Raw genomic sequence first — 21,871 nt, 5'->3', positions numbered from 1 at the left:
AGGATTCATATTGTTGTAAATGTCAATGACCCAAAGCCAACTATTATAAGCAAAAGCAAACTCTTTTCCCACATTAGTTCCAGGAGTGACACAAGTGAATCCTTCAAGACCCTTCCTCACTCACCTTTTTTCACTTTAGAAAGCTTTTCTCCACTTAACCAGAAAAATGTTTGCCAACGGCCCCAAATTACACCCTTTTAGCTTTTTAACCCAAAAGATAAGGTTTCTTCTCTATTCCTCAATAAAAAAAATCTGAGACAAGGACTTTGACCACCTTGTATTACATGCCCATTGCTGGAGTGAAGACTGGCCCTCTGGTCTTCAGTAATTTTCTGTCCTTGGCTGAAGCCAAGATTATTATCAGCCAGCCTTCCAAGAAACTGTGTGATTAGGGGGGAAGGCCCGGTCACGTAGGAAGTCAGGGTGTGAAAGGCTGCATGATCAGAGATCTCCTGCTCCTCCCTTGTATACAGTGCACAGTGCTAAAGGCCAGGAAGGCCATGAACCTGAGCATCTGCAGACTTCCTAAGAAGTGATATTATCAATGATTTTCAAGGATGCTTTCTGCCTTCCATTGAAGAGGAAGTAGTTGAAGATACATGCAGGGTGGTTCAGGCCTGGACCCTGGAGAATGAAGAGGAAGAGTTAAATTCTGAGGAAGAAGCAATAGAAACCAATCCTATACTGGCTGCCTTGAGCAAGGGGGATCGAGGAAACCAACTTCGATTTGGTACAAGTTGACAGTACAGCCTCACTGTGATCAAAACTCCACCCTGCTACGGTGGGCCAGGGATTCCCTCTGGTTCTTCTGAAATCACTGGCCACTTCAGAGAATAATTCCCACACAGAGTCAGTGCTTGAGTAATGCTACCCAAACTTGCTTGCTACATGCCTCCCATGGATGTTCTACATGCTTTTTTCCCCCCCGTCCCTTCCAAGTGACTAAGATTCTTTACATATATTATTTCTTTGGAATAGACATGGTCTTCAAAAGAGAGAAGAATTTGCCTCTGAGATGAAAAATAGTTTTAGACTTCATATTGAGTGAATTCCATCAGCTTTTTGCTGAACTTGGTTGAAGGTACATATAATACCCATTTTATTAAATATTTACAATGAAGCTGTTTAGCCTAAAATTTAAAACTTAGTAAAATAGGACAGTGTGGCAGTCTTAAGAAGAACCAAGGAATTACTCCTTGCTCATTTTTCATAGTATACAAAGCAATGGTGGAGGGAAAGTAATTTGTTAAACTTAGTGTCAATTTTTTTTCTCTGTTTGAAAATTCATCTGTGCTACTTTTATTTTGAAAAATTTAATCTATCACAGAATATAGATGCATCTAATAATGATGGCATTTAAAAAAATTTAGTAAAGAAATGTCAGAGAATGATTCCAAATCTGTGTTCAGTGTGTGTCCTTTTTTCCAACCTGTTTTATAATGTTAAGTGTTTCTTTCTGATTATAGAAGTAATGCATTTTTATTACAGAACATTTGGAAAAAACTGAAGAGTATAAAGAAGGAGAAAATAAAATCACCTGGTCTCATATGCAGAGAGAATTTCTAATAATATTTCAGTATATATGCAAAAATATTTTTAAAGATTTGGGTCTTATTGCTAATACTGTGTCGAATGCTGTTTTCATTAGTTATATCGTGTGTCCTTATGTCATTATATAGTTATTCAATGGAAGATTTTTTAATAACTCTGATGTTCTATCTTATGAATATATAATAGTTTAATCATCCCTCTATTTTTAGATGGCTATGTTGTTTCCAACTTTTTGCTGTGAGAAAAATCCTTATATAACACATGCATGTCTGTTTCCTAGACTTGGAATTATTGGGATAGGGTATGAGCTTTTTAAAAGGTTCATTACTTAACATTTTGCCAAATTGCCTTCTAAGAGATTTGTACAAAGTTATGTTCTACTCTTAGTATATGAAGTGTATAAAAGTGCCCCTGTTTCTCCATACCTACAATAAATACTCTGGACAGATGAAATTTGAAGGTAACTGATGGAGAATCTGTGTGGGTTGTCATTAGTGATTCAGATAGTTTGGAACAGGGATTAGTCTTTCAGTTATCTGTTGCTACATAACCAACTACCCCAAAACTTAGTGGCTTAAAACAACAATGATTTATAATTTCTCACCTTTCTTTGGGTTGACTGGGCTCAGCTAGGCTGTTCTATTTCCTGTGATATAACTGAGGGCCCTCCTGCGGATACATTCAGCTGCAACTTGGCTGGAAAATCCCGTGTCTTCTCTCCTCGTGGCCTCTCATCACTTAGTAGTCTATCTAGAGTTTCTTGCTAACAACGCAGCTGGCATCTAAGAGGGAACATTCCAAGAAGACAAGCCCCTGGGTGCAAGCGTTTATAAAACCTCTGCTTGCATTATGCTTGCTCATGTCCTGTTGGTCAAAGCAAGTCACATGACCAAGGCCAAAATCAAAAGTGGGAGAGAACTACACAAGCCTGTGAATACGAGGAGATGTGGTTCATTGCAGGCCGTTGATGTAATGGATTACCAGAAATAGTAAATAAGTTTCAACTAGCATCGCAACTCTAATTGATGAGCAGTAGCGCTTTGGAGCACTGTGTTTAGAAGAATTTGGAGATCAACTTCTGGATCGGTAGGAAAGCATATTGTGACAAGTTAATGATGTTTGCGAGGGCTTAGGTGAGGAGGCTGGTATAATGGTGTATTTACCATCCTTAATTTAATATCTGAATTTATATCATAAAGCCACAAACGCAAACATGAAAGGCAATTCAAGAGCTTACATGTAAGCCCAAATACTTTAAAAACATTGGAGCACTTGAGTAAAGTGAGCCTTAAGCTTTTGCTCATCCTGGTTTCGTACTGACAATTAATACAACTGGTAGTGTAAGATATCAATAATTGGCATCTTGTGCTAGATTAGTTTGCAAGATACCCGTATTTCACACCAGGACTGCTCTTTCCCATTGCTGAGTGAAAAAGCTGTAGCAGCGTTCATAGATGAGGAGCAGGTACCTATACTAGTGATTACGACGGTGCCCAAGGTCATGGTATGGGTGGGTGGATGGCTAGATGGATGGAGACGTAATCTCACATATATACGTATTTGCATGTGTGAGTGTGTGATTTTAAGAGCGTGACTGAGTTGTGAACTTGACCCTTGGATTTACTCGTGTGATTGAACCAGTGTTATCAGTGGCAATATTTAGGAGTAGGCACTATGGTCTATGCCAGTGGTCCCCAGCCCGGTTCCTAACAGGCATTCCGAGGGAGACTTACAGGAAAATGTTACTATTCCTCCTGATACAGTAGCGCGGAGTCTCTTTTATGCTTTTCCCTCTCACCCCATACTCTGCTCCCCCAGAGGAGGTTCTGTGTATGTCAGCAGTTTGGTGTTTGTCCTCGTCCCCCTTCTTTGCATACCTATACATGCATACATTCATTTATTCATTTATTTTTACCAAAATGAGCTTGTCCTATATGTACAATTCTTTGACTTTTCCTTTTTATTTAATACCTTAGATCTTTTCACATTAGTACTTAGAAGTCAACACCGTTCTTTCAGTAGCTACAAAATATTCATTAATTATTTAGCTGGACATTAATTATTTAGTTGGACATTTAGTGTTTTTCCATTTTTTTTTTCTCAGTTTCTAAAAATGTCGTGAGCATATTTATACATAAACTGTGGTCGTATGCAAATGTTTTTGTAAAATAGATGTGGAAATTGCTGAGTTAGGCTGTATACGTATTTTAGCTTTTGATAAACGTAGTAAAATCCTGCTAAACACCATAAATAGGGTCTGAAAATATTGAAGTGATTAAAATGAATAATTATAAGGTTAATGAAAAGCAGTATTTTTCATTAAGTTCATGAAGTCACACACAAAAAATAGGAAAGTGGTAGAAAGTGACACGTTGTGCAAAACTACATAATGAATCAGAAAGCCTCAAATGAAAACAGGGCATTCACCCCCTAAATTCCTTTTGGAATTGGAGTTGGTCCAATATTGGAGCCCTTCGACAGTCACATTCAGATTAATTTGTGGTTTTACTATTTGTGGTTTACAGTTAGGCCAACTTCCAAAAAATCTTTACCATCTTATCCTCGCATCATGCAGTGTGTAGGATTAGTGTCTCCTGTATCCTTGCCAGCACTTGGTGTTACCAGCCTTAAGTTTTGAGTAATCTAATGGACAAAAATGGTATCTTGTTTGAATTTGCACGTTGTTGGTTTTGGCCATGCTTGTCACCTTTCCCTCTATTTGTTGCCTATTTGAGTCTCTTCTACAGATTGCCTCTTCCATATATTTTCTCTATTTTTCTATTGCTATTTTTCTTAATGATTTATGTCATTATATACTTTTTTGTATTTTTGATATCTGAGCCAGTTAGCTTAATAGAGCTCTCCAAGGTATTTTTGCTGTGCACCCTGATAAGTAAAACGTTTTTGGTTATATACTCTCATTATATGTCTATTTATTTATAGATTATATACGTGTATTGTTGTCAGTCTGTGTCTTACATCTTAGTAAAACTTATTTTTTCCTTGTTTTATTGTGTTTTAAAAATAAGTGTAAATAGGGGTGCTAACCTGTCCACAGCCCAGTGTAGAGTCTAGTGTGCATTCACCTAGGAAATCAGGAGTTGTGAGCAAAATATGATTTAGGCCCTTTACAGGCCACTTAGGTTGGCCAAGAAGAGCATGCTCTCTGCTTTGTGACCACAGTGTGCATATCTGTAAGCCCCTGGCCACTGAGTACTCTGGTGAAGTGGAAAGTAGCCAAGGGTCAGACCTTGGCTCCGTTACCTTTATTAACCATACAACTTGGAGGAAGTTGCTTACTCTCACTAAGAACCAGTTTCTTCATGTGTAAAATGGAGAGAGTAGTCTTTGTCTTGCCTGCTTTATAGGCTTATGATGTGAGTTAATCTATGTGAATAAACTTTGAAAAACTGTAAAACATGGGGTACATATGAAATACGTGGGTATTTATTTTGCAAGGTCATAACATTGGGTGTATAAGACAACATACTTCAGGATCATTTATGCTGGAAAACAGCTGAAAATGGCTGGCCTACTAATTGTGGTTCAGAAATATTTTAAGTCTTCATCGTGTGCAGATTTTAAACCTCTTGAAGGTAGAAACTGTTACACATGATGGTCAATAAGTTTTGTTGTTGATGGTATATGTACATTTAATAATACACATATTTGGTTTTTAAAATGTTTTCTATTTAAGAAAGCCCTGTGATTTAGGAATTAGAAATCAGCTTATTTGTGAAATACCCAGTGGCACTAAGGAAGACTTTCTTGAAAGAGTAAAGTAGCTATTGTCCAGGGCTGCAGAGAAAAGGCAGGACCTGGCATGAATATATTCTCCAAGATAGTGAAGAACTCAAGGCATTGTAACGGTAGGGTCTCTTATGTAGGCGGTGGAACTGAATTATGAGGAAGGCAGTGTATGATACAGCGTACCCAGGAGTGATGATGAAAAGGCAGTTTTGAACGTGGATAATGCTGTTTTTAAGAAATGTGTTTTATAATTTTTTAAAAAAATAAATGAATTTAACTGTAAAATAAATTATTATTGTCTGTAGAAGGTAGTGAATGGAGGGAGGAGAAATAAAAGAACTGAACCCCTTATCATTAATAAAAAAGAATAAGAAAATTGGGATTGCAACTGTGTAAGTATATAGGTTAGAAATATTTTACAAGTATTGACACTCAGGCTCTGCAACGGTGCTGGAAAACAGGCGCTCTCAGGCCCGTGCTGTTGGCTGGCCAGGCCGGCCCATGACCAGTAGTGGCCTGAGTAGGCTGGGACTGAGCTGTGGGCAGTGGGCCAGGCGAGGTCACATTCCTTCTGAATACTCTCCCCTCCTTCCCTCTCCTTTGATTCTCAGAACAACCCCATGGGGTAGAAAGCAGGACAGGCCTAGTCCAGTTCAACTCACTAAACCTTTTATGCTCACCCAGATGAGTGGGAAGGGGCGGTGGCATGCTTACTTATTATATCTACTTTCAAAAACTTATTTAAAACTCTCGGAGGGGTAGAAGACAGTGTGCAAAAAACAAACGAAATCCTTTGTCAATTTGGAAGAATAGATGTGTTTCTCAGAAATAGTTCACACTGAGGAATTTCTGTATTTCAGAAAAGAATGATAAAAGGACTTTTTTTTTTCTTACACAGAGGAATTCCATGTCCATTTTGAACATTTACCTAATAATCTAGATTTCTACTATGTTAAGTCAGGCCCCCACCCCCTCCCCACCCCCTTTATTCTTATGTGAATGATTTTCAGTCCAGCTGCTGTTCCTTTCTCAGTGGAGCTGCAAAAGAAGCTCTGAATTGGAAACAGGCAGTATTATTGGTAAGAGAAATAAAATCTTTTGATGGGGTTCTACATCCTTTCTATATCTACCCAGCCTGCTATTAAAGCCTCCTTGCAGAAGACCCTGAGATTAAAATATTTCACAGTTTTTGGCTTCAATTCCTCAAAAACATTACAGGACAAATGTAATAGATTATTCAAGTTGAATAGATATGATTAATCTTGCTGTGTCAGTTACTGCTGTATAACAAACCATCCCCACACTCCGAGGCTTAAAATAATCACTGTATATTACTGAGCACAGGTCCCTGGGTTGGCTGGGCAATTCCTCTAGTTTCTTTTGCATTTATTCTTGTCTGAGATCAGATGTGGGTCAAGCAGGAGGCTCTGCTGATCTTGACTGGTCTAAGATGGTCTTTTCTGAGATGGTGGGAATAACTGGGCTCTCTTGCATGGTCTCATTCCCAGTAGGCTTGCCCAGGCTTGCTCTTATGGTGAAAGCAGGTGTCCAAGCAAGTGAGCCTTAGTGCTCCAGGTCTCTTGAGACCTGGGCTCAGAATTGGGGCAGCGTCACTTCATGCACTACTTTCCATTGACCAAAGAAAGTCTCAAGGCCAGCTCGAATTCAAGGAGTGGAGAGATAGACTCCATCTTTTGAGGGAAGTTGGAAAATCACATTGCAAATGTTGTCAGAATGGCCATCATTAAAAAGTCTACAAATAACAGATGCTGGAGAGGGTGTGGAGAAAAGGGAACCCTCCCACACTGTTGGTGGGAATGTAAGTTGGTTCAGCCACTGTGGAAAACAGTGTGGAGGTTCCTCAGAAAACTAAAAGTAGAACTACCATATGATCCAGCAACTCCACTCCTGGGCATATATCCAGACAAAACTATAATTCAAAAATACATGCAAGCTATGTTCGTAGCAGCACTATTCACAATAGCCAAGACATGGAAACAACCTAAATGTCCATCGACAGACAAATAGATGAAGATGTGGTATACATATACAATAGACTACTTACTCAGCCATAAAGAAAGAATGAAGTAATGCCATTTGCAGCAACATGGATGCAACTAGAGATTATCATACTAAGTAAGTCAGAAAGAGAAAGATAAATGACATATGATATCACTTATATGTGGAATCTAAAATATGACACAAGTGAACCTATCTGTGAAACAGAAACAGAACCATGGACATAGGGAATAGACTGGTGGTTGCCCAGAGGTGGAGGGATTGTGGGGGGGAGAGGGATGGAGTGGGAGTTTGGGATTAGCAGATGCAAACTGGTATATATAGAATGGATAAACAACAAGGTCCTACTGTATAGCACAGGAAACTATATTCAATATCCTGTGATAAACCATAATGGAAAAGAATATGAAAAAGAATGTATATATATATGTATAACTGAGTCACTTTGCTGTACAGCAGTAATTAACACATTGTAAATCAACTATACTTTAATTAAAAAGTTAACAAACAAACAAACAAGAAAAACAAAGCTTGTGGATATAGGGAGAGGTGGAGAGTTGGAAACTTTTTGTAATCTGTATAGAACATGTGCCCCTAAATTTACTGAACCCATTTGAAGTTCATGGTTCCTCTGTCTCAAATAGGGGATTGCACTTGACCCTAGTCACTCTGCTTATCATGTACTTTAGCTACGCAGAAAATTAAGTGGACCTGTGTGTATAAGTCTCTTCTTTATTAAATCAGTTAGTTCCTAACTCCTGTAGAGCAGGGTTATTTTTTTTTTCCCCCTTTCATGATGTGTTTAATTGGTTTGGTAGTCTCCCTGGGCTTTGTCATTTTAAGGTTCAGAATGGGGCCTAGTGCCTCAGTTGTGGGGTGTGGAGAAGATATTGTAGGTTTCAGTGTATTTAAGAAAGCTCTCAAGTAGATAACCTCCCCTGTCCTACCATACCCAGAACCCATTGACCAGGCACTTGCTGTCATATTACCTCCCATGTTTTATTTTCCTCCTGGTACTTAGCACTGGCTCAAATTCTTGTTCATATACTTTTTGGTTATTTGTCTCCCCTTACTGAGATGTAAGCTTCCCAAGAGCAGGGACCTCCTCTGACCTGTTCACTACTGAGTTCCCAGAGCTTAGAAGAGTGCCTTCCTCTGCTTAGGAGATGCTCAATAGAGATTTGTTGAATATTTATAATAAAAATTTTGTGATTAAACAAGTCCGCAGCTCATTAAAACACAGCGTGTTATGTGCTATGTCTCTGGTACATTGTAGACACTCATTAAGTGTTTCTGGAACCTTTAGGGAGGGTCGTGGGCAGTGGGAGCTCAGAGAAAATGAATAGTTGGAGCCACCAAGGGTTTTTCCAGATGAATGTGATGAAAGACAGATGAGCAGGAGAGTTTAGAGTATGATAGATTTGTTGAAACGTTAGACTGTTGGATTTCAGGCTGGGAAGGAAGGAAGTGGAGCAAGAAGGAATCTGATGAACTAGAACAGAGATTCTCCCAAGACCAGAGACCCCACAGAGGGAGAGTAGTTAGACATGCCTGCTGGAGGTTGGGGGTCGTGTGGATGCAGTATGATCGCTGATGTGCTGGTGACTTCAGATTATGTGCCAGGTTATGGGCACGATGGGGTCCTGGAATTAAGGAAATGAATGGCTCAAGTGGTTGAAGGACCTTGAGGAGGGGGGAATTAACAGCTGTTGTTTGAGAGGGTGCAGCAGGACAGCTGGTGTCCTTAGGGGAAAGTCCTTAACAGCCAGGATATTGGGGGTGATGTTTTGAGGAGAGTTTGCTAACAACGGAGCACTGCTTCCGCAGGAAGTTTCTTCACAAGACAGAGGCAGGGTGGAGGCTAAATCAGGGACAGACCGAGCAAAGCCTGGACAGACCCAGCAAATGCTGGGTCAAGGGATGGATTGGGAAGGGGACTGGAGATGGTATTAACTTGGGCATTGAGAGGCTCGATGGATTTAGTTTCAGTAGAATCTTAGAGAAAAGTGACCCTGGGACTAACCAGACAAGAGGCCGTGACTCATTTGGCCAAGGGTAGTGGTCAGCCTGGAAGTTCTGGGCTCTGCCTGTGTGGAGGGATTTTAGGTGGAACTCATGGGAGTTTACATGAGTTCTAAACAGATGTGTTCTCATTTATTGTTTCAGTATTTTCATTGTAGGTTTTTCAGAATATTTTAAGTTATCTTTTTAAATTAGAAATGGCATTTTCTAAATGTAAACTATTAAAAAATGTGAAACTGATATATGCAAATACTAAAGGACAATGATTTAATCAATTTGTGTAGCGCTATTTATCATCTAAAATCCAAGGATTAGGATTTTCAGATTAGTATTTTAATCTATTTTTTGGTCAAAGTTTTTTACATAGGTATTAATCAAAGTAGATATTTTAAATGTAAATATTTAATCTCTTCTTTTTGCTGTTAGTCATTTTGAAAGTCCAAACTGTGTGGTGAACCCGGGGCAGAATTTCATAATCTTTAAACCACAAAGTTGCCTAATAGGCAACAAAGTAGGAATGACAGCAGTGGAAGATTTTACAAAGTCCCAGAACCACCTGGCAATAATTTTAGGAAAAACTTTGGACTATAAGCTCATAAATAGGGACTCTGTAACATAAAGAGTAATTAATAGAAATTAGTTTCTTGCCTTTTAACCCTTTGGTCAGACTTGTTCCATTGAAATGAGCAAGGCAGGTTAAAATAATCTACAGAATTTAAATTGTCTGCTTGTGCAATACAGGTGAGTTTATTTTACATAGCAACAAATTGTCTAAACTGTGGGTTTAGACAATAAACAAATGTTTATTTTACTTCTCCTTGTGTCTGATGCTAAGTACTTTTTTAAACTTTTTTTTTGAGTATGTGTTTTATTTAATTATGAAAAATTTGATACATGCCAAATGAGTATAACATTTGTCGGACATAAAGAAAAATACGATGGTTGATCACTGCACCAGATACTCAGCTTTAAAAAGAGAACATGTCTCAGACCTTTGGAGCCCCCTCTTGCCCCTCCTTGATGCCATTTCTCTGTCGTTCCCCCTACCCCTTGCCCCCATGGGCAACCACCATCCTGAGTGTTTATAACATTCCAATGGTTTTCTTTAAATTTTAACCACATATGTTTGAGTCCATATACAATGCATGGTTTAATTTCCCCAGCTTCTTCTTGTAACTTCATAAAAGTGAAGACGTTCTGTATGTGATTTGCTTATTTTGTTAAACATAATTATTTGTGAGATTCATCCCAAATTGATGTGGTTCATTTTTATGACTGTGTTCAGTGTCTGATTATACTACAGTATAAACATTACCCATTGGTGGACATGTGTTTGCTCTTTTTCTTTATGGCTTTATGTGAGCATTATCATATGTCTCCTCATGCACGTTTGCAAGTTTCTCTCAAAAATATAACTAGGAGTATAATCGAGGTGGTAAGGTGCATTTCGACTTCATTGAATAAATCTAAATTATTTTCCGAAGTGGTTGTACTGTTGTACTCCCTCCAGCACTATATGAGTTCTTATTGCTTCATATCTTTGTTAGCACTTCATATTGTCCAACTTTTACATTTTTGCCAGTCTGGTGGTTGCCAAATGTTTCCTAATTGTGGCTTTTACTTTGAATTTCCCAGGTTAATGAAATTAAGCGTCTTTTATTAGGTTCCTTATATATGTTTCTTCCTCTGTGAAATGTGCTTATATCTTTTGTCTACTTTTATTTGTGTCTTTTTTGTTTGGATTTTGAGGAATTTTTTTTCTTTATTAAACATAGATAGTAATCTTTTGCAAATCTACTCTTTGGGTTTGTATCTTGCCTTCACTTTTTTTAAAGGTTATAGTCCCTTTATAATTATTATAAAATATTGGCTATATCCCCTGTGTTGTACAGTATATCCTTGTAGCTTATTTTTATACATAATAGTTTATATCTCTTAATCTACATGTATCTTGCCCCTCTCCCCTTTCCTCTCGCCACTGGTAACTACTAGTTTTTTCTCTATCTCTGAATCTGTTTCTTTTTTGTTATATTCACTAGTTTGTTTTATTTTTCAGATTCCACATATAAGTCATATCGTACAGTACTTGTCCTTCTGTCTGACTTATTTCACTTAGCATAATACCCTCCAAGTCCATCCATGTTGTTGTAAATGACAGAATTTCATTCTTTTTTTATGGCTGAGTTATATTCCAGTGTGGGTGTGCGTGTGTGTGTGTATGTATATAAAATCACATCTTTATCCATTCACCTGTTGATGGACACTTAGGTTGCTTTCATATCTTGGCAGTTGTAAATAATGCTGCTATTGCTGCTGTGAACATTGGGGTGCATGTATCTTTTCCAATTAGTGCTTTTGTTGCCTTCACTTTTTTTTTTGATAAATTTATTTATTTTATTTATTTATTTTTGGCTGTGTTGGGTCTTTGTCACTGCGTGCAGGCTTTCTCTAGTTGCGGCAAGCGGGAGCTACTCTTCATTGTGGTGCGTGGGCTTCTCATTGCCATAACTTCTCTTTGCAGAGCACGAGCTCTAGGCGCACGGGCTTCGGTAGTTGTGGCGTGTGGGCTCAGTAGTTGTGGCTCGCAGGCTCTAGAGCGCAGGCTCCATAGTTGTGGCGCACGGGCTTAGTTGCTTCACGGCATGTGGGATCTTCCCAGACCAGGGCTCGAACCTGTGTCCCCTGCATTGGCAGGTGGATTCTTAACCACTGTGCCACAAGGGAAAGCCCTGCCTTCACTTTTTTTAAGGGATCTTTTGATGAATATATAATTGTTTATCAATCTTCTGTAAGTTATGGCAGATTTTTTTTTTTCTTTCCAGTCCTTTTATCTTTTTCCATTCTACCCTTTGTATTTCTTTATGTTTCTGGTTAGTACCTCCAGTACAATGATAAGTATTAATAGAAGCAACTACAGCTCTGACTTAAAAATAACTGCTTCTAATTTTACCATTAAGAATGATATTTAATGAAGATTTTTGGAGAGTATTCTTTCTATGTTAAGAAAAATCTCTGCTATTCCTAGTTTGGTAAGAACTTTTATTAGGAGTGAGTTAAATTTTATCAAATATTTTTTCTGCATCCATTTAGATGAATTTTTAAAAATTTTCTAACTCAGCAAATTACTGTGAATTGTGTTTAATACACTTGTTAATGGTAAGCCAACCTTTCATTCTTGGAGTAAACCCAACTTGGTCATGATGTACCTTCTCTTTTACACATTGCTTCATTGGGCCTGTTGATATTTTGTTTAGGACTTTGCCATTTGCGATAATAAGTGAAGTTGCCTTGTAAATTCCCTCTCTGTACTGTCATCGTCTGGCTTTGAAATCAAGGTTGTTCTAGCCTCAGAAAATGAGTTGGAAGGTATTCCACTTTTTGTGTCCTGGAAAAGTTTGCGTGAGATTGGAATCAGTTGCTGAGAAAGGTATATTAATAATTTTCAACTGTTGTGATGACTTTTCATTTTCTCTGTGAAGTTCTGTTTTGTTTTTTTTTTAAGTTTTGAAATTACCTTATCAGGATGCATTTAAGTGTAGAATTGTTACGTTTTGTGAAGTGTAGACTGTGTCATCAGAATGAAGTCAACATTTTATCCTGGGGAGTTGACCTCTACCTCCATTTATACTTATGGTCTTGCCTATTTGTCTGATTTTAATATATCATACAAGCTTTAACAAAATTTTTTTAATCTGGAAATTTAGTTTATATTTGTTGCGATTACTGGTATATTTAAAATTATTTCTGCCTTCTTATTTTGTGCTTTCCTCTTTTATACTTTCTTCTTTTGCCTTTTTTTTTTTTTGGAGCTGGGTGTTTAAGAGGGTAATAAATATATTGTCTTTTACATTAGACCCAAAATACTTAGTAGTAGATAACAAATTTTCCCCTCAGTAGTTGACTTTACAAGAAAGATAGATTTCAGTATGTACCACAAGTTCAGTAAGAGGTTATTAGAGGAAAAGCCTGATAAAATCCCTTCATAATTTTGGAAGAAGTTATTCTAAAGAAGAGTACTGATCTTTGTTTAGTGGGAGGAGTTAAATATGTTGGTTAAATGCTTTTCACTTTTTTTTGTTTGTACTTATTGATGGAAACAGGGTGTTTGGTGTGTTTTTTAGACTTAAACACTAGAATCTACTGTTAATAGTCTGATATTTTTACTGGCTTTCAGTGATTTAAAATAAAATGTCATTTTTTATCAGGACACCAGGCAATATCAAGTGACTTCTGTTCTAAGGTCTGTACCTTGTGGGCACAGAGAAATGATAGGCTTTGTCCTGAGGGGTTCGTATGCCCCAACATTATATATTGATGTTAAATCAATGTGAGGTAAGAGTGAGAAACCCCTTTCTTTGTATGTCAGTATTGGGCTAACCCTCTGGGTTCATACAAGCATGGCTGAAGCATAGAGTGGAAAATGAAGTGAAGGGGGGAGAAGCAGTAAAGGAACAGTCAGAAAAGCAGGAAGGAATACTACTGGAGGTATGCAAGTGGACAGAGTTGCCTGTCTTTAAACAGATTATTTTAAAGGTGTGCATAGGAACTCTTGGTACTTATCTGAAAGCTCGTTTTCACATACTGGGAAGATCTCAGAAGCTCTATGTAAAATAACTGGTGTGTTTTTATATTATCAACTTTTTACCTGGTAAGATGGAAGTCCAGACAGTTCTAAACTTGTTTTGATCATGAGATTAAATACAAATGCTTTTTATTAGATGCTCCTGAATAATGAACCCAACCCCATCTAGTAAGAGAGCCCCTGCCAGGAATGGAAGAAAGCAAGATTCTTTCTTATTAAGTCCTTAAACCTTAGTTTTTCTTCAGGTCCCATTTGTGTACTGTTCTGTTAGTCTTTAGTCAGACATCTACCTGATTACTGCAGTTTGGGGATCTGTAGATTTTTTAATAAGCTTTGGAATCCCCCATATCAGGACTTCAAATGTAAACTACTTAGAATCAAGTGGAATATGTGTTCTTCCGCAAAAGAAGATAACAGTTTAAAAGAGTGAATCATAGTCTTGGGCATACAATATCATTAATCTTTAAAATTTGTTAGTGCTCTGCACACAAGGTTGCAAAGGGTTCATGCACTTAGGCGACAAGATTCTATCAGAGATAGAATTACTTCTCCTAATCCTCATAATAAATCAAACACATGGGGAAAAATAGTGACAGTTTCTGGCTTCTGTGGCACTGTGATAACATGGCTCTCTGAAGCTAACTCATCTCTGATTGAAGATCTTCTTTATCTTCAGAGACATCCCTGAAAAGTGTACATTGAATGAACCATCCTTCTCTCTGTAATAGTTGATATAGGCAGACCCAGGTGTACAGAGAAGGTAATTTTTATAATTAGTACTTTTGTTTGCTTTTTGAGAAGATTATTTGTATTAGGAAGTACTTTCCATTTTAGAATCTTGCTTTTTGAGGTTTCCTGTATCAGTTATTGTCTCTCAAGGTTAGTATTGCAGGGACCTCCCTGGGAGCATGTTCTCTAATTGGCAGAGGGATCAAAAGGTTAGATAGGAGCGTTTCCTTGCTTTGTTTTCTTTCCTTTAGGGAATGGAGCCAAGCCAGTCATTACAACTTCTGTGAAACAGAACAGGAAGTAATTGGAGATTTTTATAGAGCAGTGTGGAAAGTTGGCTCTTTACTTTAGAAAGTTGGTTGTGTGGAGTTTCTCAGGTAAAAACCATGTGTTATTGGTGAAACTATATATGACACTGAATTCTTATGTTTCGGTCTTGGTAAGAAGGCACCCAAAAATCCAGTATGCCATTTAGAGTAAATGCTTCTTGGATGTAAAATGATAACACTGCTGTTAGTTCCTTAAGGTGATCAGCTTCTAAGACTTTTTCTTTTTTCTAGCTTTATTGATAAATAATTGACATAGTCGAAGACTTTTTCTTAAAACAGAACTTCCAGCAGTAATATTTTTATTATAGCCTTCTCACACATTTGTTTGGTCTGACCTCTGGTTAGGAATTATGGTTCTGTTCCCCTGTTTTACAGAACGTGAAAATTCATGCATTTATTTAAATATTTGAGCCCCTAATTTCTGTCAAACATTGAGCATCTATTGGGAATAATTAACCAGACAGACTTGGCCCTTACCCTTACATATGTTGTAGTCCAAACACAAAACCCCTTACATTGAGTTAAATTACAAGTCAGAAGTTTTACGAATTCAAATTAATTTTTAATTGCATGAGAAAAGATGAAATTAACTGAATATGTTACATAATCTGCCAGGCCCTGGGATGCAGAGGTGAAATAGGCAAGGTCTCCAAACTAGAAATTCTCAGAATTTCATAATAGATTTTGATAGTTATTATTTAGTAATGCAACAATATTTGTCTAATACCTACTGTTTGCTAGGTATGGTGCCAGATGCTAGGGATAGCACATTGCATGATAATAATGGGAGGGGATTTTTTGGTTTGCTTTTTTGTTTTTTTCAAATTTCGAGAAAACAGTTATTTGAATAAGAGACAACTTTCACTTTTACTTGTATTTTAAGTTTTTGTCTATTTGTTTTATGTAATATCTGCTGTTTATGGAACACTTACTACGTCCAGGTACTCTGCTGAGTGTTTTATCTGCCTTACGTCATTTACTGCATACATGTTACGGACCTATCCACCGGTTTTTGAGCATTTATATATTCAAAAACCTTAAAATGAGGACCTCAAACCTTAAAGAACTGGCAGAGTTGGAATTCAAACTTGGGATGGGTTGGCAGTTGTGGGGCTGTAACCTACCCAAAAAGATCTTTTAGCAGTTGAGTTTTGTGGTAAAACTTCCATTTACAGTATAAGTAATAGATGATCAGATTATTAAAATTAACCAGATCAAAAAAGAGGCAGTCGAAGATTTGTGATACCCAACTATGGAATTTATTCATCATCTTATGTAACCAATATCATATATATTATGACCGGCTTTAAAAAAAACTTCCATACTTCCATATTTCAACAAATATGGCTATTGCTATAAACCTAGGGTCAAGTTTATAATGAAACTGAAAAAACAAAAATTCCATAAAATTAGGTTGAAAATTAGTGTATTTTCTTACAGTCAGGTGTCCTGTATAAAGGGAGTGTCTTATGCTTGATGGCATTAAAAATCGGTAGCTTGAAGAATGTCTTTTTTAGTAAAGTTTTGAATTTCTTATAGGTTCTGGGCTTCCATTGACCTTACAGTTCTCCATTTAAGAGACTAACAGAGAGAGTAGTGTCTAAGGTAGCTCTAAGGAAGACATTCACCTGCTGTAGTGTTGCCTTGTCTCCATCTGAATATATCCCTGCCTCCCTGATTTCTCTGGCTAGAGTAGAAATCTTGTATCGTTTTTGAAGGGTAGAGAACAGGGCCATTTGCAGTTGTGATCTGTGGCATTAACTGACCTCAGTCTGTACTGACTTGCTTTATTATTTCCCTAATTATCTTACCACAGCAAATCAGGTGTGATTTTTAACTTGCCCATCTTTCTTGTATTTTAGGTTACTTGTAAGTGATGAGGCATCTCTTTTGTCATTTCTGATTTTAAATGGCATTAAATTAGAATTAACTCCTGAGTAATTCAACTGATGTTGTACAACTTAGAATATAAACAAGACAATAGATTACTGAAGCTAACATTCCAAGTAATTTCTTTTTTTAATCAATCAATCAATTTTGGCTGCGTTGGGTCTTCCTTGCTGTGTGCGGGCTTTCTCTAGTTGCGGTGAGCGGGGGCTACTCTTTGTTGTGGTGCGTGGGCTTCTCATTGCTGCAGCTTCTCTTGTTGTGGAGCACGGGATCTAGGCGCACAGGCTTAAGTAGTTGTGGCGCGTGGTCTCAGTAGTGGTGGCGCACGGGCTTAGTTGCTCCGTAGCATGTGGAATCTTCCCGGGCCAGGGCTCAAACCCATGTCCCCTGCATTGGCAGGTGGATTCGTAACCTCTGTGCAACCAGGGAAGTCCCTGCAAGTATTTTCTAGTGTGCCTTTAACTTTTGCTGGGCACAAATGGAAATGCTCAGCCTCTGACTGTCATAAAAAGGGGTTGTTACCGTTTAGTAATACAAATTAAAACACAGCTGGGAATGAAGTATTTAGCCCAGTCTCACAGACATTAGCCTCCTTCTGTTTATTTCCTCCTGTTTGTATTCCTAGAAGCAAACAGCTGTGCATTCAATTTTATTCTTTATTCCTTTACTTAAAATCTGGATCTCAAAAGAAGCAAACTGGGCATTTAGGCTTAGAAAAATTGCCTTATCTTTTTTAGTTGAAACAATGATTTTATCCATAATGTTAAAAAATTTTTTTGAAGTAGATTTACCCACAATTTCACCGTCACCCATTTTCATCTAGCTATAGCCATAATCTTTATATCCTTTAGTAATCTGTTTTCACTAGATGGTTGCTGTAACATTTTCTTACACTTCCGTAGAGTCATTAAAATGTTAACCTCTGCATAGTATTCCATTGTTCAAAGTTTCATTTAAAACTCTACGCAGTTCACTTAGTTCCAAAATAACATTACTTTCAGTAATATGAATAACATCCATTTTGAGCTTTACTGTTCAAATGTCCTTTCTGAACATTGTACTAATTAAATATTAGTATTCTCTTAAAGCCATTAATGTTGTGCAAATTAGCATAGGTTAAAAGTTTCAGTTCAAAGAAAGTCAGGTATGAGTAAATGAAAACTTTTAATTTGCACGGTTGAAATTACTACCCAAAGTATTTGAGGTATTTCTTAGTCTCAAATCTACGCAAGGCCTTGAGGGATGTGTCAAAGGCCTTGGTGAGTTCATTTTTTATGTAGTGTATATGTAGCAGTGTTCATGCATAGCAATTTTTGTGTAATTGGTAGTAGAAGGCTGTTCATTATAGCAAGTTGGTGTGACTCCTTCAGCTGATAATCTGTCTATAGTGGGATTAAGGTGATTTTACCAATAGGGCATAGTTGGCTTCTGTGATTTGTTTAGTGATAGGTCCCCACATAACTCTCATACATAACATATTATGTATCTGTCATCCATGGACTTATTTTCACGCTGTTAAATCTATTTTTTTAGTGTATATTATAAACAACTTTTTGTAATATAGTGCTTTCTTCTAATTTTATTTATTGTATGACATAGAGATATACTATAATCCCAGTGTTGTTCATTGTTTTCAGATAAAGTCCTTGTTATTGGACACTTGGATAATCACCTCCTCCCCATTCCTATCATCATTATCATCATTTATCTTGTATGATTTTGTAGGCCAAATCATAAATTATTCCTTTTCTTTTAAACCAAAGAATTTTTAACTTTAGTTATTATATGGCAGCCAAATGGGGCATAACAATATATTATGTGAAGTAAAATTTTGTTTCTGAGTATAAAAGAAATGCTCCTACTGGGAAATATAGAAAATTAATACCAAAAAAATACCTATACTCTACCATCCACATATACAAACTGTTGACATATTTTTAGTTTTCTTCTTATACATTTATACACATAAGGGAATTGGGATCATAGTATATACACATTCATAACTTGATTCCATTAATATGTCTGCAGTTTTTCTATTAAATAAATTGTCTTCTACATCTTTCTAGTAATTACTGGAAAAGCAATACATGCTGATGATAAATTCAGGCAGTTTATATAAAGGGGTGTAAGAGGACTGAAAAAGTTCCTATGCTTTCAGCCCCACTAGTGACAATTTCTTATTCTATAATGACTACACAGTATTGTATTATGTAGATGTATCATAATATATTTCATTAATTTCCTATTTTCAGTGGTTAGTTTTCTAATCCTTTTTGTTAAAATAATTTAATTCTAGGAGAAACATCCTTGAACATAAATTCCTTAGGACATTTTTTTTTTAGATAAGTTCACAGTTGTATTGATGGGTCAATGAGTTTGAATGTTAAATTTTTGACGTTTTATAGTAAGGTATTTTTAAATTAAATTTAGTGGGAGGGTGCAAAGGCTTTATAATTTTAATGTTGTCCTAAGAAATAATTTTTTTGCTACTTGAATATTCTATGGCTAAATACTAAAATAAAATCAATAGTAATAATAGTGTTAAGAATAATAATAGCTCATATTTATAAAAGAAAGCAGTGAGGTTTTTGCTTTCATTTAAACCAAAGGATTTGTTATAGAAACACATATTAATATTTTATATTAGAAGTGTTCAGAATATTCCCTAAAGAAAGAATATAGGAAAACTTAAGTATTTTTTATGGAATTTTTTTCTTTCACTCTTCAATTTTACCCTCATTTTTTGAAAAGAAGAGAAAAGCAAAATTTTCTCTCTCTCTCTCTCTCTCTCATAGCTTATTTTGAGTTAATCATTGGTTTTTCACTGGGAAAACACTTTAGTGAATGTCATAAAACTTCCATCTGAATTGGCCAAAATATGTTTCTCTGTCTTTCCAAAGACTGAAATGTTAACCTCATTTGTAAGAAAATCCTTAATGTGTTCCGAGCAGACAGTTTAATAGTTAGCTACATATTAAAACACACAGCCAATACCCCTTTCCCACTCCGTGATTCCAATGTGCACCAAAGGTTACTGTTTTAAACTCTCAGATTTAACAGATAGGATCTTGCACAAAGTGAAGGTCAACCTTTTATAGATTCAAAATGGAACCTTTACTTTCTAAAGTGTGTTGGCTACTCTTCCTTCTCTAGGATTAGCAGGTATTGAGATACTGATACGTTGAGAATATGCCAGTGAAACAATTTCTAGGAGCAAAAACTTTTTGGCATTGAAAGAAGAGGATTTACTATAACATATGTGCTTTTGGAAATTAACCAAGATTGAGTTATGTGTGTGCCAGCTTCAAAACAGCACTGGGAATGTACTTTCCTTCAGGGCAAAGGAAAGAAATATAATCTTGATTATTCAAATTAGAGATCCCTTTTAAGAACAGAATGAGTAGATTTTTCTGGGGTCAAAAAGTAGTCTTACTTTTGTTCCCATAATATGAATTTGCACACTTTCATTTAAGTAAATGGCCCCCCAAAAAAGAAAAAAATTAGTCATCTGATGTAAATCAGAGATCTTTTAAAAACAATTGTACTATGATGCAATCATTTTCGGGAAAGTGCAGGAAGTTCACAATTAGGTTTATTGCTGTAGCAATTGCTTTGTATTTATGTTGAAATACAAGTTTGTTTTAATATAAAATGGAATTATTATACATTTACCTTAGTTTAATGTTTTTCCTTATTACAGAATTTACACTTAAGTAATTTGAATGAGAGGACAGGTTGCTACTCCAACTTTCAATTTACTCCCACTGGAAAGTTTTTAAACATTAAATTGCTTTACTTAACAAATACTTAGTGAGCTTCTACTGTGTGCTAGGCAAGCTCTGATTTTGTTTCTGCCAGCATCTTGGTGGATGATTTTAAAGTGATGACCACTAATTTATGCATTATTCTTCCATAAGAAATGGGTTTCTATTTAATTTTAACTCTCCTTCCATATAAGAGTGTTATATTGAACCTTTTTGGGAAAATGTTTTCTATTGAGGCAAAGAAAACGGGTAATTTATGGGTAAAACAGATTTTTCTTGAACATGAAATTGCTGGACATAATTCATCCCTTCAAGTCATTTCCATGAAGACAATATTTTTTTTTTCTTGCTATGTCTTAAGATTTAAAGGAACCAAAATTATAAGGCACCGTCTCTCTATGCACTTTGTAGTTCGACCCTTCAGTTTTAGGATATATTCCTTGTCAGATTGCTTTGTGAATTTAAAGAATAAAGCACTTAAACATTTCATCTTGTAAGAATGTAGGCCTTGTGAATAAATTTAGATAGAAATTTTGTTCCAAGTATTATATTAGCAAGGTAGTGATGAAATAATACTTGAAATTATAGGGGGAAAAACTAGACGGTGTAATTAGACAAGTACTGTAGTAAGTACGGAAGGGTCAGCATTCACAATTACTTTGGAAAAATGCAGCTGGCTTTTCCATTTCCTTCGAGTGTTTACAGTCTTGGTGTGTCATCACCTCCCAGTATTTTCAAGTAGCAGTAGGATGCTGTTACATCAACTTGAGCTTAAAATATTCTTATTTGAACATTAATTGCTAGAATAACAAAATGTTTTTCTAAAGCTATTTTACTCATACGTCAGAAGCAAAGAAGTTCTAGTTTTATTTTTCTATATGTCTTGTAACTGCACAATTTTTGCTTCATCTTTTAGAAGAGTAACATTGTATCATGTAAATACTATTCCTCATGTTGATTTTCTGGTTAATTGAGAATGTGTTTTGTGTATGAAAAACAAAAAAGACATTTCATTGAAAAATGTTTTTATAGAGGTATAGCGTAGAAAAATAACCAATTTGTGTGTGTTTTAAAATTTATGTTAAAGCATTGAATTTATATACTGAATTTAAGCTTGGCTTCGCTATGTGTATCTGGTTTTAATAATAAAGTGTAATCAACTAAAATTTGTGTAAAATATCAAAATACTCCTTGTTATTTTTTTTTAAAAGATGTTTACCACTGTCTTAATGTTT

The 21,871-nt window shown here is 36.3% G+C and overlaps 2 protein-coding genes across 30 annotated transcripts in view; one reads left to right on the top strand and one right to left on the bottom strand.

Moving 5' to 3' along the window:
• LOC309641237 (uncharacterized protein) overlaps positions 1-21,871 on the bottom strand; it is a 487,119-nt gene that overhangs the window by 221,989 nt on the left and 243,259 nt on the right. The window lies entirely within an intron of this gene.
• PLEKHA5 (pleckstrin homology domain containing A5) overlaps positions 1-21,871 on the top strand; it is a 236,905-nt gene that overhangs the window by 13,815 nt on the left and 201,219 nt on the right. Inside the window, exon 4 of one of the 29 annotated variants that reach the window (XM_082421052.1) lies at positions 474-7,318. The exons of 27 other annotated variants lie outside the window; for them this stretch is intronic. In XM_082421052.1, the coding sequence (XP_082277178.1) occupies positions 474-486 (13 nt within the window). In that variant the 3' untranslated portion in view covers positions 487-7,318. Of the gene's footprint in view, positions 1-473; positions 7,319-12,077; positions 12,770-21,871 lie in introns of those variants that run through there. One more of the 29 variants, XM_082421040.1, reaches the window with a different exon arrangement.

This window comes from Balaenoptera physalus, assembly GCF_965194825.1.
Source record: "Balaenoptera physalus genome assembly, chromosome: 13".
NCBI classification, from domain to species: Eukaryota; Metazoa; Chordata; class Mammalia; order Artiodactyla; family Balaenopteridae; genus Balaenoptera; species Balaenoptera physalus.
This window is presented reverse-complemented; position numbering and strand designations above follow the sequence as displayed.